General features: G+C 41.2%; 1 protein-coding gene and 1 long non-coding RNA gene across 7 annotated transcripts in view; one reads left to right on the top strand and one right to left on the bottom strand.

The window, feature by feature from the left end:
* frya (furry homolog a (Drosophila)) overlaps positions 1 to 26,443 on the bottom strand; it is a 69,155-nt gene that overhangs the window by 30,582 nt on the left and 12,130 nt on the right. For 4 of the 6 annotated variants that reach the window (XM_028571016.1, XM_028571033.1, XM_028571024.1 and 1 more), the window contains exons 1-21: positions 25,809 to 26,016; positions 20,254 to 20,453; positions 15,475 to 15,528; positions 13,837 to 13,976; positions 13,630 to 13,720; positions 13,362 to 13,441; positions 13,194 to 13,274; positions 12,062 to 12,230; positions 10,679 to 10,771; positions 10,454 to 10,552; positions 9,487 to 9,588; positions 8,539 to 8,642; positions 7,800 to 7,908; positions 7,575 to 7,661; positions 5,719 to 5,890; positions 5,227 to 5,359; positions 4,718 to 4,825; positions 2,976 to 3,234; positions 2,621 to 2,803; positions 2,448 to 2,534; positions 7 to 266 (exon numbers count right to left, since the gene is read on the bottom strand). In XM_028571016.1, coding sequence (XP_028426817.1) covers positions 7 to 266; positions 2,448 to 2,534; positions 2,621 to 2,803; positions 2,976 to 3,234; positions 4,718 to 4,825; positions 5,227 to 5,359; positions 5,719 to 5,890; positions 7,575 to 7,661; positions 7,800 to 7,908; positions 8,539 to 8,642; positions 9,487 to 9,588; positions 10,454 to 10,552; positions 10,679 to 10,771; positions 12,062 to 12,230; positions 13,194 to 13,274; positions 13,362 to 13,441; positions 13,630 to 13,720; positions 13,837 to 13,976; positions 15,475 to 15,528; positions 20,254 to 20,453; positions 25,809 to 25,878 — 2,681 coding nt within the window. In that variant the 5' untranslated portion in view covers positions 25,879 to 26,016. Of the gene's footprint in view, positions 1 to 6; positions 267 to 2,447; positions 2,535 to 2,620; positions 2,804 to 2,975; positions 3,235 to 4,717; positions 4,826 to 5,226; positions 5,360 to 5,718; positions 5,891 to 7,574; positions 7,662 to 7,799; positions 7,909 to 8,538; positions 8,643 to 9,486; positions 9,589 to 10,453; positions 10,553 to 10,678; positions 10,772 to 12,061; positions 12,231 to 13,193; positions 13,275 to 13,361; positions 13,442 to 13,629; positions 13,721 to 13,836; positions 13,977 to 15,474; positions 15,529 to 20,253; positions 20,454 to 21,711; positions 22,022 to 25,808; positions 26,017 to 26,443 lie in introns of those variants that run through there. The other 2 variants (XM_028571040.1, XM_028571046.1) reach the window with 2 other exon arrangements.
* Positions 1,656 to 26,443, top strand: LOC114550355 (uncharacterized). The gene is made up of 3 exons (XR_003691683.1): positions 1,656 to 1,695; positions 5,628 to 5,758; positions 26,243 to 26,443. It is a non-coding gene; the product is annotated as an uncharacterized LOC114550355 (long non-coding RNA).

The raw sequence follows: 26,443 nt of genomic DNA, 5'->3' as shown, positions 1-26,443 counted from the left end.
ACTTACTTTGTGTCTACCAGGGGCATGAGCATCTGCATTCGAGTAAAGGCGTAGGGCCAGGCGTAGCTGAGAGCTGTGGGGCAGTGTTTGGGCAGGTTGTCCTGTCGGAGGAGGCTGTACACACACAGCACCCAGGGGTCCTTCACCGACTGGGCAAAGATCCACACGTGGGACGGGCTTCTTATGTCATAATGACTGTTTACGAGCAGCGCGTTCCACTCCACGAGCCACTGAAGGTCCACGTGGTGGCCAGCTGGCAGGGCCGCCTGCAAACAAGGAAGTGGGAAAGCAGGGTCAAGGGTCAGAGGCCATGACTGAAGTAGACATCCAAACGGCAACATGTCTTCCATCTCTCTTTTTATACTCATGCTTAAGAATAATTATTGAAATGTGAATAAGGCAGTTATTAAAAGGAGAACTCCGGGCAAGTTTTCCGTTAATTTTGATTGCTATATGTATATGAGTACTGCCGATAGCAAAAAAAACGAGCCGAATCGGTGCTAGCAACACGGAGCTGCTGCAGCTAATGCCGAGAGCTCCCACTCAGCTAAAACGGCAGTTATGGGGGCATAAGATAAAGAGTGCCTTTGTGCCTCTTAACAGACACAAAATGCAATTAAAATGTCAGTGCAACATGAACAGGGCCCTTACATGACAACAAGATGCATTTAGCAACTTAGCTATTGTTTAAATTCACCTACCCTCTTAGCTGCTAGCTGCCGTCTGGGATGAGTGAGTGTGTTCAGCCAGACTCCGGTAATAATCATCACGCAGCAGTTCCATGTGTATTTGTAGCATATATATCCATTTTGTGTGCTGTCGTTGGTGAATATGAGTCTCTGCAGTGGCGAATTGTGTGGTAGTTTCCTTAGCCAGGCTAGCAGCCCTGACCGGCATCCAGCTTCTACTTCCTCCCCGCCTCCCTCGCCTGCCGCGCCGACAACAATCCACAGGCGCCCGCTGGTCTGGTGGAGGTCCTCCAGAGGACAGTTCATGCTTTCGCGGCGAAATTTTGAAATTTAGTCCTATCAGTGACTATGTAACTACATGGAAACAAACCAAATGATGCCTGTTTCTTGTACAGTATAATAGCGTTACTGAAGGCTAGCTCTAGCTCCATAGTTATGTTACCCCAAGCTTCTTCCCTTGTCAACACCTCCGGTCTTCACTCTTCACACACTACGCTCCGATCTGCACACTGCTGTTTACCTTTTCCTGCTACAACTAAATTCCCACGGGACTTCAGCGCAAGGCTACAGCCTTCTGTAATGCTACTTTACAAGAAACAGCATAATTTGGTTTCCATGTAGTTACATAGTCACTGATATGATCATAACCACTACAGTGCTCAATTACCTATTTTTGAGGAGGGAATAAACTTCAAAATTTCGCCGCGAAAGCATGAACTGTCCTCTGGAGGACCTCCACCAGACCAGCGGGCGCCTGTGGATTGTTGTCGGCGCGGCAGGCGAGGGAGGCGGGGAGGAAGTAGAAGCTGGATGCCGGTCAGGGCTGCTAGCCTGGCTAAGGAAACTACCACACAATTCGCCACTGCAGAGACTCATATTCACCAACGACAGCACACAAAATGGATATATATGCTACAAATACACATGGAACTGCTGCGTGATGATTATTACCGGAGTCTGGCTGAACACACTCACTCATCCCAGACGGCAGCTAGCAGCTAAGAGGGTAGGTGAATTTAAACAATAGCTAAGTTGCTAAATGCATCTTGTTGTCATGTAAGGGCCCTGTTCATGTTGCACTGACATTTTAATTGCATTTTGTGTCTGTTAAGAGGCACAAAGGCACTCTTTATCTTATGCCCCCATAACTGCCGTTTTAGCTGAGTGGGAGCTCTCGGCATTAGCTGCAGCAGCTCCGTGTTGCTAGCACCGATTCAGTGATGTTTTTTTTGCTATCGGCAGTAGTACTCATATACGTATAGCAATCAAGATTAACGTAAAACTTGCCCGGAGTTCTCCTTTAAAGGAAGTACCACATCAGATAATCACACAGTATATTTAGAAACACAATTTGATAAAGCCTATAAGGACATTTACCATATTATCTAGTTCTCAATAAATCTGGAGTCTTAGGCATCATGTTGACAGCTTAATGGTTACATAAGTGAGAGTCCAGAGGTCAACAGCTGCTCAGTTCCAGCCGTTTTCCAGGAGTTTTTACATGCTAGATCACTAAACCGAGCTTCTGTATTGCAGTCAATGTAACATGTATTTGCTGCTTTGTGAACTAGATGCCACACGGCTTGATGTTTAATTGACACCTGATTGTTATAATATAGGAGCTGAAGCTCTGCAGTTGATGCAAGTAATGAGCATGTCACTTTTCTATCTGGAAGTCAAGTTTAATGAAATGAATACAGCGTGAATAAATCTGTATTCCATCAATCCATGTTTAGTTTGGAGCTACTAACAACTTACGGTGTCAGAGACAGCAATGTTGACATAACTTTCCAGGATTACAGGGCTGAGCTGGTCCATGATCTCTATCATTGGTTTATCATCATCCTGCAGTTGACAAAACATAAAACCACACTCCGTAAACATCCAACTTCCCTATATTCTCTGACCTGAATTTAACGGTCTCATTTTACCTCCGACTGTCCGATGGTCATAAAGAGACTTCGTATCTCTTTGAGTATGGCGATGGCGAGTCTGTGGGTGCTCAGCTGACAGGAGCAGAGTAGCACCAGCGCCAGTCCCTCCACAGCATGCAGCACAGTGGAGTGGGGACCTCGCTCTGCAGGGATCTTCAGACTTGAGCTGGTCTGCAGCAGCTGTCACATAAAAAGCCCAAATGAAACAAAATCTGATTTCACAGTTGCATGATTAAAGTGACACCTTTATACATTAGATTGCAACACACATTTGTTAGAGCAGAAAAAAACAGAAATTGGGATTGGGATCCCAGGCACAAAAATATGTCATTATTGACACAAAGGTGCGTACCTCAGCTGTGTGTATTATTTTAGCTGTGTCATGGCTTTTCCCTGGCGCGGCCAGGGTTAGTTTCCACTGAGAGAGCAGTTGCAGCAGTAATTTGAGGGACGTATCCAACAGTCCCTGGTGAGTGTCTTGGACCTCACGTAACAGGAAGTTTGTGAATCCAAACAGAACGTCGTCACGCCAGTCAGAGAAATCAACCAGCAGGCTTTGCAAGGAATTCTGGGCTATAAGTCGCAGCTCGTCATCCATGTGGATTGTCAATCTAACAAAGAAGACAAAGAAAGACCAAAATGAAACAGCTTTCTCTATAGGAATAAAATGAAGTCCTGTGTTTACTACCAATAAGTAGGTCACATTTCAGATCAATTTAGCCTGAAGATTACCTGACAGGCAGGAATTTAACCACCTTAAAAACCCTTTAAGCCACCTTAAATGTGTCTGCTGGATATAATAAGATACGTTGTCAAGCTTCCGCTTGCCTCAAATCTAAATCACAAAATAATCATCAGTAGGACATTTATGGATTGTGAGTGCATTTTCATCAGACAAGAGGTTTTTCAGATGCTATTCTGACACATTTTTAAAATAGCCCCTGATTCTTAATCTTCAAACAGAAAAACTGTAATGAAAAATTAAGCTTCATATTCACATTGTTTTAAAAAGGTCCTATGACATGCTGCTTTTTGGATGCTTTTATATAGACCTTAGTGGTCCCCAAATACTGTATCTGAAGTCTCTTTTATATAGACCTTAGTGGTCCCCTAATACTGTATCTGAAGTCTCTTTTATATAGACCTTAGTGGTCCCCTAATACTGTATCTGAAGTCTCTTTTATATAGACCTTAGTGGTCCCCTAATACTGTATCTGAAGTCTCTTTTATATAGACCTTAGTGGTCCCCTAATACTGTATCTGAAGTCTCTTTTATATAGGCCTTAGTGGTCCCCTAATACTGTATCTGAAGTCTCTTTTATATAGGCCTTAGTGGTCCCCTAATACTGTATCTGAAGTCTCTTTTATATAGACCTTAGTGGTCCCCTAAAACTGTATCTGAAGTCTCTTTTATATAGACCTTAGTGGTCCCCTAATACTGTATCTGAAGTCTTTTTCCCGAAATTCAGCCTTGGTGCAGAATTACAGCCACTAGAGACAGTCCCACAATGAGCTTTCCTTAGGATATGCCATTTCTGTGTCTGTAGCTATTGAGGAGGAGAGAGGGGGGCAAGGTGGAGGGTGGGGTGTGGCCTTGACCAACTGCCATGCTCCATGGGCTGGCCAAATTCTCTGGGCGGGCAAAGCAGAGGAGAAGATTCCTGATTGGCCCATCTGAGCTTTCATTTTCTCAAAGGCAGAGCAGGATACCCAGGGCTCGGTTTACACCTATCACCATTTCTAGCCACTGGGGGACAATAGGCAGGCTGCGGGAACGCATATTAATGTTAAAAAACCTCAAAGTGAAAATTTCATGCCATGGGACCTTTAAACAGTAAAATAATAAACTGTATCATGACCTATCATGTGCATACTTTAGCTTAAGAAAATAGAATCATAGTTGGCTGCCTACAATCAAAAAAAAGGGTTGGAGACACAAACTGGAGTAGCAGGAAATTCAGGTTCTTAGTCTGCACGTTTGTGCAAAGATTAATAACACTTGATTAGATCTCTAGTTATTTATCTTGTGATGACAGTCAGAGAGTGTGCCTTGTCTACCTTATAGAGGGGTTTTTCCTAAGCGAGGCAACTCACCGAGAGAGCAGGTCTATGAGCTCCGGCTTGGACATCCCGTCAGGCAGGATGCGAGGAATGGCAGCGACACACGTCCTGAACAAGTCAATCTTAGGCTTCCTTTCACCTCTGAAAAAATCAGATTTGTAGGTTAACTGCAAACACTTGCTTTCAACGTGTTCGTCTGTCAAGTGTAAACTGATCAAGCAAGCATTGTGACAAATAACCAGATTGTCATGCAGGGTTAAATCAAGTTCAGGATGAGTTATAAATGATGGGATTGTTTTGTTATAAGATACTTTTTTTTGGCATTTTAGGCCTTTATTTGTATAAGACAGCTTAGACTTGAAAGGAGAGAGAGGGGGAATGACATGCAGCAAAGGACCACAGACCGGAGTCGAACCCGTGGCGTCGAGGAGTAAACCTCTATATATGGGCGCCTGCTCTACCAGGTGAGCTAACCAGGCGCCCAGATTGTCTAATTGGAAATGTTTTGGCAGTTAGCATGACACAGCGATGTGTGCACTTACGTGATCATGTCCTCAGGCTCTTTGTTTAACATCTGAGCATTAGTCAGCATCATGCAGCGTCCCACCTCCTTGTCCAGATGTCTGAGGATGTTGTCAATAGCCTTCCGCACATGAAAATAATACTGTGACATCCCTGGAAATGAAGAGGACAGAGGAAAAACCTTTGATATCACTTTATCTCATCTGCAAAAGTGCATTATTTTTGTTCATTTTGGTATGCTGTATATACATTTCTATTTGTTTCTTTTGAAATAATACTGTATAATAGTAGGGGCTGGACTATATAAGCGTTATGCTTCTGCCTACAAACTCATCCTTTTTTGTTCTTTGATGAAATTGGATTGATTTATCTAGGTTTGTGTTTTTATCTTTTTTTTCCCCTGTCTTTTCTTCTTTTACAGTATGTCAATTGTCAACATTTGATGCTAAAGCTGTCTGAGCATTCTGAGCATGGCCTTTTCAACATTCGCGACCACGGTCTGTTTCACTCACCAATGACTTTGGCCTCCTCATCTGTCAGCGTTTTGCTCAGGTATGTCTTCTTCACTCGGAGTGTATTCCCGGAGGGTAAAGTGCAGCCAGTGGTAGGCATAGGAGGCTCGCCGTCCTTCTGCTGCAGTTTATCGGCTATGACCAGGAATGCTCTCAGACCAATATTCATTCTCTGCACAGGAAAGAAACTTAAGGTTCAGCTGTTTGTTAATCAATTTCCAATATTGCAGGGGAAACTGACAATGAAACACCACATGAAGAAAATGCTGAAAGTAGCAAGAATAAATGTATTCTTAAAAAGGTCCAATATGTAATATTTGTACTCTAATAAATCCAAAAATGACACCAATGCCTCATCAGATATTAAGGAAACATGTTAAACTGAAATACTATCTTTTCTTACAACAATGCTAATGTCAGTATTTTTTCTTTTTGAAATTTACATTCCGTGACGGAATTTATGTTTATGTTTTGATCTGTGTGTTGTTATCAACGGCCCAGTTTGACAGCCAGGCCGGGTTGCCAGATATACCTGTAAAAACGTAAACCCAGCACGCTACAGCTGTAACGGTAGTACAGCCAAGAAAGCAGCAAACAAACGAACAGGATCAACGGAGATAGATTCTACATGACATAAAAAAAAAAAGAAAACAGAATGTTTCTAACAGTTGCGTGACCAGAGACCTAACAACCCCCTGGTAAATATTGGAGATGTATTTGAAAGATGGAGACAGCTTAGAGCCCAAAAGGACGCAGAGTTGGCTTATTTTCTCCTGAACAGGTAAACATTAGCTTCAGGCTAATTTATCACAGCTACTAGAGATGGGTATTTTTTGTCATTTCAACATTTATGTACTCACATTGAATTATATAGCTAGAATACCCGAGTTGGTTACACGCAAAAACAATTGAGACACAGCCAGTAAAGTGATCCCGACTGGTCCTGGCTAACGCCGCCATGCTAACCCTGCTAACTGCTAACGTTACCGGGAGGACCAGGCAAGCAGCCCATGGCTGTTTACAACATGTAGTTTAGCGGCTGGAGCCGACAACGGTGAGTTATTTTAAACCACGAGAGGGGGGCTGTAAATCGGAAAGAGAGGACTGTGAGTTTGCAGTGTGTTTAGCGATTGTTGCCGTAATTCTAAGCCAATGAAGTGTGTTCCATCGGCAAGGTAGTGGTATTTTTAGCGTTTTGTATTGTAATTCTAAGCCGAGGAAGTGTACCTGACTGGCGTGTGGAGAGGACAGTGAGGTTGTTGTGTTTTTAGCTGTTCATACTGTCATTTTAAGCCGAAAAAGTGTGTCTGTCAGTTGGTTACAGAGCTCCGCGTGAGCACGGGCTTTTATGACTGTCAATATAGCCAGCATCTAACGTTAGCTACTCGGCTGTGCTGTGGAGTAATGTCTGGCTATGTGAGACTAGCATCTACCGTTAGCTACTGCGCTGTGCTGTGGAGTAATGTCTGGCTATGTGAGACTAGCATCTAACGTTAGCTACACTGCTGTGCTGTGGAGTAATGTCTGGCTATGTGAGAAAAGCGTCTAGCAACATTGTTGTGAATGCTGCGGTCTCAGCCTGGCAACCCCCGTGAACTTCGAGTCTGGGGAGGAGGGGGCGGGGGAAACGACTCTCCAGTATTTTGAATTGGTAGTGCAGTAACTATTTTAACTGCTAGCTGCCAATATTACATACAATATTACATATTGCACCTTTAATTTCTTTTTAGAACTGTGAATTAAAGTAGAGAGCCCAGGACAGGACAGGACAGAAAGGAAGCAAAGTATTATTACTTTCAGAGAAAAAAACAAGCGCTAATTTACATTTTTCTATAAACACATCATTAAATCAGTACCTCTGGATTAAGACTAAAGGCCTTTGCGGGTTTCCCAACACAAAGAAGGTCAAAGATAATCTCTTTCATGGCAAAATCAAGCCTTTCCTGTAACGAAATCAGAAGAGAAGTGTTTAAGCTGATGTTTTGAACAAAATATTGGTTTTAACTGAGAGTTACTTGAAATATCATGTGTGTGACAGTGTGACTTCTCTACAGTTCAGTATAGCACATTGTTGTGTTTACCTGTGCAATAAACTGGATAATTTTGACAAAGATATTGAGAGGCATGTCTCTTGGTACCACACTGCGGGATCCTTTGGGGAAAAGTGTTGTTATAATGGTGTTGAGGCGACTGTGGACACAGAAAAGAACACGTTATGAGGGTACCTTAAACAAGCATTATAAAAAGTTTTAAAAAGGTTGTTAACATTACATAAAAACTGTTTTAACTGGTCTGTGCAGTACTCTTTTTTTTTTAGGACAAGTTTATTTTGAGCCTAATTAACACATTTCAAAAGTCTGGCTTGGCCCATTTGGGATTCCTCATGTGGGCTCAGACTCAAAATACCATCTTTAATGCTGCTGATAAACCTGTGGGCCACCAGCACCGACGATCTGGTGCAGGCCTGACCCCAGGACATCAAATAAACAGAGAATTCCTCTTTCTGTAAACACCAATGAAATCAGTAAAACGGACAGAGTGTTTGCTGTAAAACTGCTACTCGAATTAACTTTTTTGTTCTTAACTTAAATACAGGAATATTTTTAGTACCAACAAACGTGTTTCAGCCCATGACCTTCATCGGCTACTCACAATTATTTACTGATACATAAATATAAAAAGATTTTAAAAAACCTATGTGAGAAAGTGAGAAATTGTCATCCAAGCCCACTGGAAATGAACATCTGAGGAAGAAATTGTAAATGCAATCCAATACATCCTTCATGTTTGGCTGAGGTCAAGGAGTTCTGAGATATTTACCCCTGTGTTGTAGTGTTGCTCTCACACTTGATTCGGATCATGTAGACCCACAGCAGGCGATACAGGGACTCCAATCCAACACGAGCCATTTTAGGGTCTCTGTTCTGTAATAAAATGACAATTATAAAACAAAATCAATGACAGAACAATTTTGCAACAAATGGCCGCCTTAAAGTTAATTGTAGGTTTCATTTATATTTACAGAGGTCATTATTGTAATCACGCTCTGCTTATATACTACAAATATTATCCCTCCTGTTGTCCTCGGGTCAAATTAGACCCCTTTTAAAAATCAGAAATATGGGTTTCTTTTGAACCAAATTACCACACAAAAAAGGATGAATTCCATACAAAGCTCTTTGCAAATATAATTGATCACTTTCATTGAATTTCGGATGAAAATTGAAATGGTTTCAAATAAGCATTCTGATTAAACTCATCCACTCAACATGTCTCTGATCTAAACTATTAGTCAAAATAATTCATAATTTCTGTTTTTTTAACTCAAATATGGGGTATAATTGCATATAAATGAGGTTTATTGACCATGAATTCCAAAAAGTAGCTGTGTGTAGTTGGTGTAAAAAAAAGTCAGAAAAAGGGACGAAAATGTCAAGTGTCAAAAAATGTTTTTGACCCGGGAGAACAACACAAGGGTTGATCTCTGACGAGAGTAATTACTGTAGAATTACTGCCCAAAGCATTTAGTGCACCATTATCATGCCACGCATTGAATTAAATACCAAGTAACAATGTATACAGCACGGTGGCAAACATTCTGGCCAACAGGGATTTGATTGACATTTGATACTTACTTACTTCTCTTAGGAGGGTAGATCATTGAGCACATTTGATACACACAACCTTTATGTATCTGAATAGTCCTCTATGATAAATAAAGACCCCTGTAGTCTGAATTAAAGGCTGCTGGTTTCCAGGTGACCTTACCTTCAGATTTGAGAGGCAGTTGTTGAGGAAGACATGCCATCTGTTGAGGAAGAACTGTTTCTGGCTGACACACAGCAGACACGTCACCAACGGGTAAAATGCCTGTGTGGAGAACAGTTAGTGTTTAGGGTTCTTTCTTTTTTTAAAGATTACTTTTTGGGCTTTTCTGGCCTTTTATTGGATAGAAAAGTTGAAGACAGGAAAGGGGGACAACATGCAGCAAAGGGCCAAGGGTTGGAATCGAACCTGGGCCGCTGCGTTAAGGACGTAGCCTTAGTACATGGGGCTCATGCTCTACCAGGTGAGCTACCAGGGCGCTCCGTGTTTAAGGTTCTTTTATTATAATACATGGCATTGTTAAAATAGCTTCACGTTGACTTAAAAATAGATTAAACAATTATAATTTCCACCTTTAATATTTAAGTTTATCCTCTGAGAGGATCATTTGAGGAATTTTGCATTATCTCTGAACCATATCTACATTAGTGCAATTTAAGACATAAACTAGTTTTCTTTTGAAGACATAATGAGTAATTGCTGACACCACACCGCTCATAAAATGTGGCTTTCAGCCATAATCGCCACAGAGCTTCTGTAAGAGCAAACTGCTGTTCCATGAGGGTTGTTGTCTTTCCATTTCACCGTGAACTGCTGTGGTGAAAAGCTTTATTGAAGACACTTTGGAGGGAAGGAATTATACTGTGTATATACTCCACTGCTTCCGTGCTCCTTTTTATGCTTTGAAATGGCATCCTGTCTTCCCTCATAAATGATTTCTAGCGTGGACAATGATGTTGTAAGAGAGCATTACACAAGAGTCACCATGAAATGCTTGAGGATTCGCAGAGACCACAGGCATCCAGGAAATCTGAGCATGCGGTAGAGGGTGTCAGAGTGAAAACAGAAGTGTACAAAAACTAACAGGACCGACAATCAGTGTCAGTTTGTTTTCTGCCCATCGACTAACCAGAGAGTGCTTCTTTCTGGAGGACAAGTCCAGGGTTGTGTCGTACAAGCTGTCCACAAAGTTCCTCAGGCAGGGTACGTTCACTTCATTCTTCACGGCCTAGGACAACATCGCACACGGTCACATGACAAGACACAGCCCTCAGACTGCAGAGTCATGCTATCTTATCATTTCAATGAAATACTGTGTAATGCATTCAACACACACTGGAGGAAAACAACTTACTGCTGCAACAGGAACCAAAATTTCAACAAAGAGACCAGCCAAGGCATGCTTAATGTCCTTGTCCTTGACTTCCAGGAAATACTGGGCGCACTCCTGTAGAAACAAGAGTAGTAAATGATTAAACACGCAATAAAAAAAAAAGGTATAATCACTTTAAATCTACTATACATGTACAGAGTGTTTACCCAAGAGGTAAACAGACTTGATACTGCATGGCCAAAACTGAATGTACAAATCAGCAAACTGCATATCAAAGCTGATGGGAAACAGCCAAAATCTAAGGGCAGCAAACAGTCCTGAGAATGTCTTGCACATATTTCTTATCTTATCTTATACTATATTATAATGGTCATATAAGTCTATGTTTAAGTAAAGAAACAAAACAAAGAAAGTGTGAATCTTTAGCTTACAACATAAAAACCTCAGAGTCACTGCAAAGGGGCCGCCAAATTATTGGTTAATACTTAGTAGTCTTAAAGTGTTCATATTATGCTCATTTTGAGGTTCATAATTGTATTTAGAGGTTGTATCAGAATAGATTTGTGGTTTAATTTTCAGAAAACACCATATATTTGTTGTACTGCACGATGCTGCAGCTCCTCTTTTCACCCTGTGTGCTGAGCTCTCTGTTTTAGCTACAGAGTGAGGCATCTCACTTCTGTTCCATCTTTGTTGCACATGCGCAGTAAGTACTGCTAGCCAGTAAGAAGCAGAGTATGAGGGCGTGCCACGCTAGCAGCTAGGCGAGCATTATAATGTGTGTTACAAAGTGACGCACGTTTGTCACGTAAGTAAAGCCTGGACTACAATAGAGCTGTTTGGAGCAGTTTGGTAAGTGCCTTTGGGGTGGACTTTGGGCTTTTGCATTTTGTAAACATACAACGTGCACAAAAAGATATATAACACAATAAAGGAAAGGGGAAAAACCAAAAAGCATAATATGAGCACTTTGTTTTTCCCCCAAAAAATGTAAATATGTTTGACAATAAACATAAACATGAATTCAACATATTATTAGCAAAGATGAATCTGCCTATTCAGCATCAACAACACTGATGATACGCCTATTGGCCTGTAAGGTAGCCACTATTATAGCCACCCACAGATACAGGTAAGCTTATGGATTCACTGTCCCTTCCGCATGTATGTTAAACATAATGATGATTATTTTATTGGCTTAGTAATATAGGGCATCATAAAAAGGTATGTGTGTGAAGGCTTTAGGCCACCCTACACGCTATTGTAGGCCCAGTTTATTATGCAACTCAATTTTATACAATATATGTAGTAGGGGGTCCGAGCTTGTCTCTTTCAGGTTAGGGGGTCCTTGGCCTAAACAATGTTGAAGAGACCCCTGGTATAGATTATAGAAGACTGTTGTACCTGCATGAACTGAAAAGAGGCTTCAAAATCTTCGACGGGATACATCTTAATTCGGAAGAACTTGACCCCCATGATAAGGGTTATAGTACTCTGGACTACATAAGGACTCTGCTCTTTCTGCCGCAGCTCCTTCAGCTCAGTCATAAACTTCTTCTTCACAGCAGGAAACCTGAGAGAGAAAAAAAAAAACTAAATGAGATTCTATATAAAGACATGCCTGTATTGCTCAGTCAGATAAATCCCAAATCAGCACATCCACAAAAAGGTTCCTTCACTTCAGAGTCGTGACGCAGTCAAATACAGAGAATATTCAGGGAGCATGCCTCCCAAAAATATCATCCCCTCGTCTTACCCTCAGTATGCAGACTCTGAGTCTGTGCCCCAAGACGAACTCCTCGCCTAGCACCTGATCCCTTGCCCAAATTGAACCAGAGATGGGATTCTTAAGCTGGTCTAAATTTAGAAGATAATTCATCATGGGAGCTTACTATGAGCATCTCTTAACCTCTTCCCTAGTGCCTGGTAGTGAAACTGAATACAGCCGTTTCTGCATCTTAATCACGGGAGGAGGATTTGTTATCATTTATACGGACACAAACGGTGATTGAGAAACCACATGTAAAACAGCATTGTTCTTCAAAACAGCATTAATCTCTCTGCACATACTCCAAATACAACTATGAGTTATACTTAAATCATTTCAGTTCACAGTAACAAATATTGTTTTCTTTCTTGAACTCAGAGAAAGCAAAGATCTCTGAGTGAAGTATCTCCTGCTGGAAATTAAGCAGAGCCCACTTTGGAAAGAAGGTATGCAGCGTGCTCACCCAGCCTCTCTCTATTTTAAGGGTTTGTTCCTTGCTGCAATGATCTGAAAACTTCAAATAAACAGACATCAATTTCCAGTCCTAGTTTGGTGTGAAGGGGACCTGTCCGAACATCGTCCCTAGTGTCTGTTCCAGATGAGATGTTTTGCAGAAAGGCATGAGGAATGGTAACACATATTATGATGTGGCATGAAATCAAAGCCCAACAGAGCAGAGAGTGAAGAATTACGAGCCAATCAAGACCTATGGAATAGGAAAACAATAATATTCTATTATATAATCATAGTTCTGTCTTTGCTACTTACTTGGACTGAGCTAATACTCCTATGATTTCAGCATAAAGGTCTGCTACAGTGTGCATGTTGCCAGTGTTCGGACCATGATACCTGCGGGAAACAACATTAAATATACTTTAAACTGAAAGACAGAAAGAAAGAATGAACGGTGTTGAGAAAAAAAAATCGAGAGCTTACCCCTCTTTGTGTCTAAAGTGCTTAAATGCCAAATTAATTACTTCATTGACCAAACTGTCAAGGACCGGGTGGAGCGGAATCTAGTTTAAAAACAGGAGACACAATGGCATGAGAATGAATGTTCAATAACATATTCATAAACTACCGGACACAATTTTTTTTTTCTTCTTTTTTCAGCAGTAGTAACTCATAAACTCATCAAGTTTTATATCATAAAATAATGACATAAACTAAGCAGCTTTTGTGTGCAACAGTTAAGTCAAGTCACCTGTTTCAAAACTTCTATAAGTACAAGAGAGAAGATGAAGTCGATGGCCAAATCCCTCCTTTCAAGTAGATAATCTTTCTGCTGCTCATCGCTGTTACAGAGAGAAAAAACAGAAGCAACAGGTTTACTACAATCCTACAGTACATGTGAGCTTCCCCACTGCACTTACACATTGTTGCATGCAGTAATCAATGTAATGATTCTCACTTCTTGGACTTGGTGTTGGCTCTTGGCCGGTACTCGTGCAACTCCTCATCTAGTCCATTTTGTCTTTTGTACCAGTCGAACAACGTACGCAGGATGGAGGGGAGACAGTACTCAGCCAAAGAGCTCATGGTGCTTATCAGCTGGAAGAAGAAGACATACATAGTGCAAATGCATGTTTGTCTTTGGCAGTTAACATACCAAAGTAAGAGATAGCAATCATTGTTTCCTTTGTTTATTTGTACAACAATTTACACAAAACTTTAAGCAGCACGAGAGAATTCATTCATGTCTCATTACGTTTCCTACATTTGAACAATAAACGGAGTTGCGGAGGAAATGAGGGCGCTTTTAAATAAATTCCAAAGCTACATTTATGGAGAGAGATGAGACTGAAGGGTGAGCTGAACCTCATTGGGACTATGCAGAGAGACAAGGTGCCCATGGGGCAGCCTCCCTCAGTCTTGAGGGGAGGGAGAGGGAAAGGAAGGAACGGGTGGGATGGGCCGAGCACACAGGAAGGGAGGAGAGTCTGGCCGGGCTTGGGAACACAGCGAGCCCTTCATTCAGCACGAGGCCGGAGAAGAATCCTGGCTCTGTGTGGCTGCTGAATGGCCTCACGCAGCAGCACAAACACACCTCTGTGGCTGTGAAAGAGCCTTCTCTGCAGAGCCACAGACCTGCTGGACACACCTTGCGCAGAGCCAGTGGCAGGTAAACACGCTGGCCCTGGACTGAATCTGAAAGAGCTTTTGGGATGTGAGCAGGGCTTTCACCCATCAGCTCTTTCATGTTACAGTGCATCATACTAGAGCAGTATTTAAAAACCTACCTACCTACCTAACTACATGCCTAGGTGCTTACAGGGAGAGGCAAAACAGTTCATCGACGGTCTTTTATATAATCGCTTGCCGGTTATAATGTCAAACATTTGGAGATAAAAATACAACCACAAAATGTCATCTCATGCAGTAAGGTAATTTTATCAGGTACGTCATCCCATCACGCGCGCATTTAACTCGCACTGTAGTCCCAAACCTCTACAAAGAAGCCAAGGTCAGTTGAATAAAAAAACTATTTTCCATTCATATATTTCATCATTGAGGATTTCTTCAAATTTTTTTTAAAAATCTCGTCTCGTCTCGTTCTCGTGAACCCAATCTCGTGATGTGTCTCGTCTCGTGGAGTAAGTGTCTCGTCACACCCCTAGTAGCCAGTATTTCTCATTAGGGCTGCACGATACAAGGAAAATATGCAATATGCAAGAACGTTGTTATGTATCGCGATAGCGATATTACTTTTGATACATTCATAGATATTAAAGTGTACTCAGTTCTGCTGCTTTCAGGCATCTGCGAAAGTACAACTTGCTTGTTGAATTTGAAACAAATGAAAGAAAATCTTTTCCAACATTCTTTTATTTAACAAATTGAACACTGAATTGAATATAAAAGGCACCATTGAAAAAAAAAGCATAACAGTTACATTTTAAAGTGCAGTTTTCTACTGATATTTTCTTTCAACTGACTCAAAAAGTCTCAGAGTGTCTTTCGCCATATGTCGCAGCCTTTCCCGATGCGTTGAATTTCCGATGACGATAACAAAACAATATATTGTGCAGCCCTATTTTCCATTACTTACTTGGTCAAACTGAGGATCTTCTCCCCTCTGCAGTGACTTTGTTAATGGCTTCTCCTGAAAACACAGAGACAGGGAGTCATTTTACAACTTTTGTAGGTTTTCTTATTTGTACAAAGTCAAACTGGCAAAGTTCTCTCAAGTTTGGTCTGAAGCTCGTAACTCTATCCGCCCTGGCCGGAGACAGTGTGGAGGATTTTTGAACGGGGACTCATTACAGCCCAGCTAATGAGAGAGCCATCAATCTGTCTGATGCCAGGCATGAGCAGGAAGAGTCAGATATTAGAGATGGGACATTCGTGACAGCTCCCATTATTACAGTCTTCTATCATCTGAGATAAAGGCCTTTATGAAGGATTTGGGTTGAACACAGTCTTCTCCTGTTGTCAGGACACTCCTGACTTCTGTGTATCATTAGTAGCACATCCTAGTTGGAAGTAAACGAAGGCTGAGTCGTTAACATCTTTAAAAAGGCCTTGAAACCTGGATGACAACTCAAGTGAAATACCAGAATAAAACTTTAACTTATCACCTTTCTTAAACATTTCAATATTTGATAAACTTCTTTGGATCACGTGTTCATAAGATATTTTTAATTGGTTTAATGAAGCAGTCCTTGTATATTAGTGCATTTAGGGGGGAGACACTACAGGTTAAATAGAAGAGGTGTGCAAAATTTTTTATTCACATTCAAATTCGCAATTCAAGCTCTACTGATTCAAACTCTATTCATATAATTCCAAAAATCGATTCATTTTTTCTTTTTTATTGTACGTCTACTGCAAATCTGATGGAAAAAGTAACTACATTTTCATACTGTGATTTTTTTTATTTATTTTTTTTAAATCGAAAATCGATTTTGAATCGAATCGTGACATTTTCTGAATCGTGCACCCCTATTAAAAAGGGAAAATATTTTAACAAATAGACATCACTATGAAACTTCCTCAGTTGATTGCTTATATTAAGGCAAACATTTTTTGTGTTACACGTTTTCTGAACTGATATTTTTAAATACGCAAATCAGGCATTATATTTAATTTTTTTGTTATATTTCCTGAACAGAACAAGTTTAATTGTGTTGACATATTAGAGTCAAAGTTTCTTACAGTTTATCACTCCATAAATCAGGAAATACTGTTAACAGCCTTAAAAAAAAAAAAAAAAAAAAAAAAAAAAAAAAAAAAAAAATCTATTCTGGGTATGGGTATGAGAAAAACGAATTTTGAGAAAATGGCCTTTAAAGATATGTATTGCAAAATTCCATACATTTTGCAAGATACTGCTGGTAAATAGGGTAAAACATTTTAGAGAGATCACCATGAAACCTCCCCAGCTGATCAAACACTGAGACATTCTTTGTATTACAAGTTTTCAGAATTTGTATTTTTAAATATGCAAATGAGGCATTATGTAATGCTAACATTTGGTAAATTTAGGAGAAATCTACAGGCGTAAATAGACAAACTGTAGGAAAATCCCTAAATGTGTATTTGGGATGTTTTATTTATTTTATTTTCCTGAAAGAAGACTCAAAATTGAAAAATTATGTTTTTGCTTGTAGTGTCTCCCTTTAAGAGATGAAAAGTGCTTAAATTAATTAATAATTACAGTAAATCTTCAGTATACAATTACTGAAAATCAGCCCATGAACTATTTCGTTCATCATAGAAATGACAATTACCCCGGCCTAAAAAATTCAAAAATGAATTTAGACGGACTACAGATCGTTGAATATGACAGATACAGTTGCATAAACAAATTCACCTGAATGATGAGGAGGAGCAGGAGGGACAACTGTATACCAATAACTACAAAGCAGTAGGGCTGCACCATATGAGGAAAATGTCAAATTGCGATTATTTTGACTGATGTTGCGATTGCGATATGATTCACGAAATTGGAGGGAATGATACATTTTTTGGATCATCATTCTCATTTTTTTGCGAGGATCTGTACCAAACAAAGATGTTGTCTTTAGTCTAAAAGGACAGGATTTGTAGGCCGGGACGTCTCTACAGCACCACAATACTTAATTCAGAATGGTTAGACACATATTTTGCCTTTAACAAAAATTGCGCCCCCCGCTGCGATTTCGATATTGCACTAGTCCATATTGCAATTTCGATAAAATTGTGATTAATTGTGCAGCCCTACAAGGCAGGGCTAAAACAAATTACTCCACCGAGAGGAAAGACAATGAGACACATCCTGCATACAGTTCTCTGGAGGGACTTCCACTGAAAGGAGGGGGGGCGCACTTTCCCTGTGGTAATTAACACTTCCCTGCAGACTGGGACAGCTGACTAACAGCTTCCAATAAATCATAGTCCCTAAAACTGGAGACTGCCATAGCAGCCACAAGGAAACTGACCGTATGTCAGACCTGTGCAACCTGCATACAATTATTGTAAATAGTGTCTAGAGAATAGTGTCTTTTATTTGATTTCCTTTCTCCTGGTTCCCCTACACCGTGATGTAACAAATGGTAGCTATTTGTTGTAAACAATGCTAATGTGCCATAGGACACAAAGCTGCAGTATGGTGTTTACTGCTGTCTGAGGCTTTTCTTAGTAATAAGGACCAGTTGGTCATTTTTAGTTGACTTTCAGCAGCACTCGTGAGATTTTAATGTGGTTCTGGGAGCAGGTGGTGAGTGGTGCAGTGGCTCTTCCCTGTCTGCCTGACTGTCTGTAAACAGAATTATTTATGACAGCTGCTGTTGTGGCCCTACCAATCGGCTTCAACCTCCACTGGACAAAAAGTCTCTTAAAGATTGCATTAGCAGCTTTTACCTTCATCTAATTTTCCAGAAATATTCATCAGTCGGTATCTCAATAAAACAGTAGATAGAACTGTGTGTTTGTTACTGTTCTGTCTAGGAGTTTCTGTTGTGTATGTGGTGTTTATGTTCTGCCTGCTGAAAATCAGTTTTATACTGAGTCAGGCCCAATTGTTTTTAAGCTTTTCCGGTTTAAAAAATAAAATGAAATAAAAAAAAAATGAAAACAAATACAAGATTACCAGTCAGTTCCAAATTATTAAATGATTTCCTGATTAATAATTAAACCTGAAGTACTTTTCTAATCAAAATAACAGGCATTTGACTCAGAATGGTCTCGGTCTATTCAAATGTGATGAATAGACTGTGAAAGAAAGCCAAACATTTTTGTTTCTAGCCTCTTACATGAGAAGATTTTTCGTTTTTTTCTGCTTTTCATTGTCAGTATTATTCTAAACTGAATATTTTAGGGTTTTGGACATTTGTTTGAACAGAATACGACATTTGAAGAGGTCACCTTTATCCTTTTTTGATCTTATATATACCTTGGCCTTATATGCTAACTAAACAATTGATAGATTGATCGATAGATTGACAGATGGATTAATCAAAAAACCAATCAGCAGATTAACTGCAAATGAAAAGAATCGCTAGTTGCAGCCATACTGTAAAGTAACTATGCAGTGTGAGTTTACTGTACTAAACAGTGAAGTGAGGTTGATATAAATCTATCAGGGATGCACTGAATCCAGGATTCGGCTTCGGATTTGGCTGAATATTGGGCTTTTTGACAGGGTTCGGTTTCTGCCGAACATTAGAATTTTTTTTCCACCGAACCGAACCCTACGCTTGCACTACGCTGGTCGACGTAATGACGCAGCCGTTGATTACGGGAAGGTGTTTTTATGTAGGTGGAGCGTTCAATGCAGTAGGCTGTGAGGAAGTGAAAAGGGAACTTGTGAGCAGAAAAAGTTGTTGTTTGGAAGTACTTTCAGTCAAAAGAAGGCCATTCAAGTCCAGCTACATGTTCAATTTACAATGCTGATTTGTCTGGTGGTGGCGAGGACCTTAAACAATACACAACATGGCCGCTGTTAGAACATTTGGTATGAAACATCCAAAAGAATACGAGTTGTGCATGAAGGAATCTACAGACTTTTTTTTTTTTTTTTAAACAGTTAAAATAAAATAAAATGAAAAATACACTGCTATGGACGTTGTTTACTTCATTAATGTGTTTACTGTGTTAATGGACTGAGGATGGGAGGAGGATTCGGTATTTATGTGTCAGACATAGGTCAGACTGACCTGCCGGTCGCCGGTCATGGCCGAGCACGTGAAAACCGGCCAATTCCGGTCACTGGCCGGTCTATCGGTGAATCTCTAATCTTAACCAGTGGATTCGGTATTTGGCCGAACCCCAAAAATCTGGATTCGGTGCATCCCTAAAATCTATGCATAACTTTTACTGGTAATCAAGTATTTCTTTAATTGTTGTATTGGTACTTTTATTTAAGTAAAAGGAGCTAAATACCTCTTTTACGACTGTTGGTAATTCATTAGGGTCAAACGAGCTACTGTCAGCCTGTCTATCAGGCTTCCTGTGTGACCTTGTTATAGCGGTTTACAAGCTGGGGGTCGGGGCACCCACAAGGGGTCATACTGTACGTTGATTAACAGGGCAGCAAACAAGAAAAAAAACTAAATTCTCCTACAAAATAAAATGCTTATTTTTCTCGAATCTTTCTCACTGTCTAATTGAATAAAGTTTTAGCAGCCTCTAAAATCACTGAAACAGAACTATCTGTAACAACTTTGCTCAAGCTTTGATTAAACTGCACACAACTCATAGTCTTGCAACTTTTGATGAGCAGTTGCAAGGTTCAACTTCTAAAGCAAAACGCATGACACAATCTCCGATAATTTTTTAAAAAGAGCAACAATCCCCACAGGACTCAAAGAGCGGTAACCCATCAGTCTGTCACTCTCTGCCGTCTCACCAGCGGCTCAGCCATGATGATGCGGATCTTGCGCTCTGACATGGTGGTGAAGTTGGCGAACAGGCTCTTGAGGACGTACTCGCCCGGCTTGCTCTCTGGGTCAATGCTGATGGGCATCATGGCTGGGGGACCCTTCTCTCCCTGAGGACAGCAGACTGGAGGGATGGGGGGTTTACTGTATCCGTTCCCCACGGGCGAGGCTGCGGAAGTGACACAAAAAGCACAAGATGGTAAACAATTTTGTAATTAAGTCAAACATTGCCAATTTAAGCACAAATAAGTGGGACAGGACCAGCCGTGGATCTGTTTACAAAGAGAGATCACCAAATAGAGTATTACTGAGAAGCTTCCAAACATGGACATAAAGTCAAACATGTTGAACATTCCTGAGGGAGACTGTCCAAAGGGCACCGGCTTGCCCCGAGTCTGCTCTCTTTCCTACTGCTACAGTGAACGGAGCGCATATGGAAATTAAAACACCACGGCCAGCAGCTGGTGTTTTCATTTCGTACCAAAGATGTCATTGCCCTTTTGAGGGAAGCAAAAATCTTGTGCATGTGACCATCCTACAGCCGGTGTTATGATGTGGCCCACGTTTAATTCCAGATGGCTTTGCTTAGGCCAAGCTAACACACAAGTTAAAGTTTACCTCAGTGTTACACTCTGCTGCTTCCAGACACAAAAGTGCTAAATATAGTAAAGAAGTAAAGTATTTAGCCTGAAACACTACAACCCCTAACTGCATGTCCACCTCTCATATTGAGAGATTTCTCTGAGAGTGTAATGTCGAATTAAATGAATGTAAGAAACAAGTATTTATTTTTAAAAAGGAGGGTATTTATTTAAAAAATGTATCATCAAAATTGTTAATCAGTGCAGAAGCAGCAAGTATGCTGTAGGCCTGTACATCATGTTTAAGCATGCAGACCCAATGAATATTGAAATTGAAGTAATTTATGTTCATGTAGTCATGTTGTGACAAGACAAAAACCTAAACAGAGGAATCAGATAACTGGCTATGTAATTTAGTGGCTTCTGAAGTCTGCCAAAAGAGTAGTCAAAAGCAAGAACATTAATCTTCTTGCAGATCAAAAGGTTGAGAGCATAAAAAAAGCCTCTAATGAATTATCTGAAGCGCTTTACTCAAAACTATTACCTCTTCACAGGTAGTCGAAGGAAACTGCTTAACACATGGAGACAAAAGAAACCGAGGAACTGAGCAGAGACAGGCGTTAAGCAAAGTGCCAATCAGCATTTTTTTAGAGGCCGTACAAGTGTGTGTAAGCAGCTCTGACAAAGCTGCGCAAGAGAAGCTGGAGAAACGCCGTAGAATCAGTAAACAAGTCTTCTTCTCCAGGACATGAAGTGCTCGGATATCTGTCCAGGCATGCGCAGCATGTGTGATGATCTCTGGCTTTCAGAACATGCTTCCCTCACTTGTGGCAACTCAACACCTACCCAGGCCCTTGATGAAGCTGATGACGCTGGCCTTACTCCAGCACACGGCCGTCCCGTCCATTGTGGGGAAGGAGGATATGGTATCCAGGGTTGTCCTGAATCAAGGCAAATGCTTGCTAGTAAAATCCACCAACGTCCATGTCTTGTTGTGTGTCAGCTGGCACTATCCTGCTGGGCATAGTTTCCATGGCGCACAGAGCCAACAGCGGGTGTGTTTTAAAAAGTGGGAGTAGTGTTTGGTACGGGAGACCACGCAATCACTCTCTCTCTCTCTCTCTCTCGCTCGCTCTCTCTTTCTGAGCTGCTTCTGCTATGGCTTCTTCTAGCCTTGTGACCAGCCGGTGCCTTCCAAGAGTGAAGGTCAGGCAGGAATTTTTAGCTGAGGCACAGTGCAGTGATGAGGTCCAACATGCTATGGTGGCATAGTTGTGAGACTATATTTATCCCAGGGCGCACACACTATACTACTGACAGAGCAACCCTCCCCTTTCCTCCACCATCCTAAAGCACGAGGGCCAGACCACCAGAATGTAAACACCATTGTTGACCAGCCACTGCTTCAAGCACTTTACTCAGCAAATCGGTAAAATATCAGATTTTTAAGTAACTTCCCAGCAACAGAGAGTCTGGATTAGGGCCGCACGATACGAGGAAAATATGCGATAACGTTGTTGAATATCGCGATATTATTATCGCAATGTTACTTACGATAAATAAACAGATATTAAAGTCTACTCAGTTCTGCCTTTCTGCTGCTTTCAGTATTCTGCTAAAACACAGCAAATTCCATGTTGAATTAAAAAAAGAAACGAAAAGAAAAAAATTATTTCCAACATTATTTTATTGAACATTGAATTGAACATACACTAATAAAAAATGAATGACAGTTAAATTTTAAAGTGTAGTTTTCTACTGATACTCTCTTTCAACTAACTGCCGATATGCCGCAGCCTTTCGCGATGCGTTTATTGCTAGGTTTATATCACGATGACGATAACAAAACGATATATTGCGCAATCCTAGACTGGATGCAAACCCATCTGATTTAACGAACGTTTTAAAAGAGCACAGCAGGTACGATGAACTTAAAATCGACATATCATTTTATCTAAATTCTCCCATGTCGATTAATTCAACTGGAAATGGGAGGTGAAGAAAGCAACCAGTGTGCAGATCAAGCCCTTTCTGTTGCTCCGGGCGCTGCACGAAGACTCAGACGTGACATGTGACTCTGCAAACAAGGAGCTCGGGCACAGTGTGCCTTACATCATCGCCAAGCTGGAAACACCCTGGGCATGGTGGTGCTCCCGAGAGGACAATGCAAACAGGCTACAAGTGTCTCTGTCGCACACACCCATACACACATGTACAAAGAATGCAGTTGACTAAATGCATCCACAGAGACTGTCCCGCTGAGTAAACAACCACTTTAGCGGTCGTTTGTGAACAGAGTGGGTGGATATTTAGATACCACTGACCTCTTTAACTGGACTAGAAATTCCAATGTCAACATAGACCTTTGGGAGCGCATTGTCCAGCCGCTGTGAGAAACATTGACTCTGCATTTCTGTGAAAGTACTATTTTAACCTCTCCTTCACCACTGTACGGTATTTATATGTTATACTACTAGGCTGGGTATAAAGGGACACTGTTCAGCCTCCACTAAAGGTGGGAGTTATTTAAAATGTTTGCGTCATGTAACGTAATGAGCATGAAAATGTTGTTGTCTGGTTTAGATCATAAAGTTTTAGGTCAAATGGAATGACCAGAGTCCCCGTTACTGTATCAGCCAGATGTGCCACACGGACTAGATTTCCATATTAAAATGAAACAGAAGAAGTCACTAGAGCTTGCATTTAATCTCTGACTCAGTTAGAACCTGGAATGCTGTCTAGAGTTGAAGCTGAACTATTTTTGCTTAAATTTATCAAAAGAGGAAGCAACAGCTGGAGCCAGTGGAGCAGCAACATCCCGATTCTAATACATTATCACAAGGTCAAAGTTTGAGTGTCCCAAAAAATATGAGAGTGGAGATAGCAAGAGAGTGATTACAGAGCTCTGTGAAAAGCAGATTAAAATGTCTCTAACAACTGACCATCAGCCCTTTTTTAGCACGCTGACATCATGCTCAAAACCACTGCCTGCTGTGAGAGAGTTTCATTTATATAAGTCCCTGTAGAAACGCCTGCATCTGTCCCGTGCAGCTAAACGGAAGGGATTCGTCTATGTATAACTTCTGCAATTTCATTCACTGTTGAAACACTATTTTTAGCTCCTCAAAAATAGAGCACACGTATTGCATTGCACACACAGTTGCACCAGCCTAAAACACGGAAGAAGAATTTAAAAATTCCGCAAATGTGACAGGAAAACAACTTAACTAAACAGAGAATGGGCACAAGAGCTGCACAATATATTGTTTTTCTTATCGCTATCACGATATCAACTAAACACGTTGTAAAAAGGCTGCGACATATCACGAAAGACACTTTGAGATTTGAGTTATTTGAAAGAGAGTATCAATAGAAAACTACACTTTAAGGTGCAGGGTAATTTGCTGTATTTTAGCAGAATACTGAAAGCAGCAGAAATGCAGTATATTTGAGTAAATTTATTTACTGCAAGTAATATCGTGATTGCAATATTCAAAAACATTATTGCATGTAGTATATTTTCCTCATTGCGTGCAGCTCTAATGAGCACAATAGCATTTCATAACAGAAACAAGTGAACTGAACAACAACATGTTTGACTACTCATCAGAGGAGCACTCGGCTAACTGCAGCTCATCTCCTGCTCTGATTGGTTGATGGTGGACCGGCCTTCAGGCAATTTGAACACCAGACCTGACGCTGCTGCTTCACAATGCCAGTTCTGTGTGTGCTGCTAGTTGTCATTGTTTTATTAGAGCTGGACTGATGAGAGACCGCTGTCTAAAAGGACCTTGACTTTGTTTACCTTGTGGTCACGGTGCAAACAGTATCTAATATGTCTGGAATCCTAGTGTTGTCAGATCAGTTTATATTAACGACGCTGTCTCTCTTGCCATCTTGTGATTCATTACATAACAGCTCGTGCAAATGGGAGCAGAGAGATGAGACTAGGAGATCACATACATGTATTTAATGAAAATGTTAAATGCATAGCCGTGGGTCGCTGCTGATACTGTACAATGAGTGCCTGTGTCTTTATCAGCACAGTGACCCACTCTGAGGATTATGCAACATCATCAGGAGATGGCTCAATGTTGAGTGTGTGGACAACGACAGCAAGTTCTATGGTATCTCTTTACATTCAGATTCAATAGATATGCACGAGCTACCACACTGCCTGAGAGGCGCAGCTGACTTGCTAGCCTCTAATTCACTTTAGATTTTAATCACTGTTATCTGTCAGATATAGCTTTAGTTGCTAAATTGTATTTGGGAATATATACTGCAAATGTTTCGTTGGCTAAGGTGCCACTTCCTGGTTTTGGCGGTTTGTTTTTCTTCCAAAAGGAGAGTCCATCTTCACAATCCACCTCCCATATCTTACATAAATCAGAATAATGCCATGATCAGATGCAGAGAGGCATCATATCTCATCCTCATGGGCCACAATGGGAGCCAGTGGAGCTGTGAGCTCTAGACAGAATATGCGACCCAGCTGAAGCTCCACTAATCCTATTACTGTGCTCTCGCACTTAATAAGAGCTATTTAAACTCTGTCAGACACTCACGGGCTAAAGTAGAATAAGGCAAGAATTGAAAGAAAAGCAGCAGCAATGAAATGCTGAATCACCATCAGCAGAACTTACTGTATAGGACACAGGTTAATCCGGGTAATGGTAAATGCACGGTCCTGTGTGTATAATGTGAAACTTCTTCTCAGCCAATAACTCTTGCTAGATACTTGGACACTTATGTTGAACAATAAAATCACACTCAATCTACAACAATCAACAAGCAACAGCACATCCCCGTCACAGACCACAACAGGAAAAAGAGGCTATAAAGTCAGGTTCCCCCTAGAGCTGCAGCCTCAGCCAGTCAGTCAGCTCTGTCAGCTGGCTGAGGACAAAAACCACAACAACAAGAGACAAACTGCTACTCACTGCCGCTCCACGATTTTAGCAAGGATTTGATGCTGATTTCAAAGAAGCCAGAGTCTTGCTGGCTGGCCATGGCTGCTGCTTTCCGTCGAGTTTCCCTCCAGTAGCGGCAACAGCAGCACCAGCTGAGCTGGGACCAGCAGGTAGCGCCTGCTGTCACCTTTCTGTGACGCAGACAATGTTGTGCTGACGAGACCCTGAGTAAACACACTAGCACTGCTTCACCCCTCCTCTTGTGTCCTGTCCTTGGCTAGCAGCCCTCTCTCTCTCTCCTTCCCTTCACACTCTCTCAACATCTCTCTCTCTCTCTGAAGCTATGGCAGGCAGTGGGCGGCAATGCAAGCTGCCTTTAAATAACTGCGCGGAGGCTGAGAGTGCAGGAAGCAATCCTCTTAGCAGAGTGCAGTTAATAATAACTACTGTTTGTCTGCGTGCAGGGCCGGATAACGATGACAGTGCTGGGTTTGTGCGTCTTTCTGCGTGACTGGGAGCATCTGACATGCCGCCACCACTGACGGAGGAGACAGAGAACGCGGCAAGTGCGACACATAACAGGGAACATCTGGGAGAGCAGTGGGAAGCAGAAGACACTAAAGTGGTCAGCAAGCAGAGGGGATTTATTGCACACAAGGGATCTG

The sequence above is a fragment of the Perca flavescens genome, chromosome 3 (assembly GCF_004354835.1).
Source record: "Perca flavescens isolate YP-PL-M2 chromosome 3, PFLA_1.0, whole genome shotgun sequence".
NCBI classification, from domain to species: domain Eukaryota; kingdom Metazoa; phylum Chordata; class Actinopteri; order Perciformes; family Percidae; genus Perca; species Perca flavescens.
Note: the sequence above shows the minus strand (reverse complement) of the source record. Positions and strands in the feature narration are given on the sequence as shown.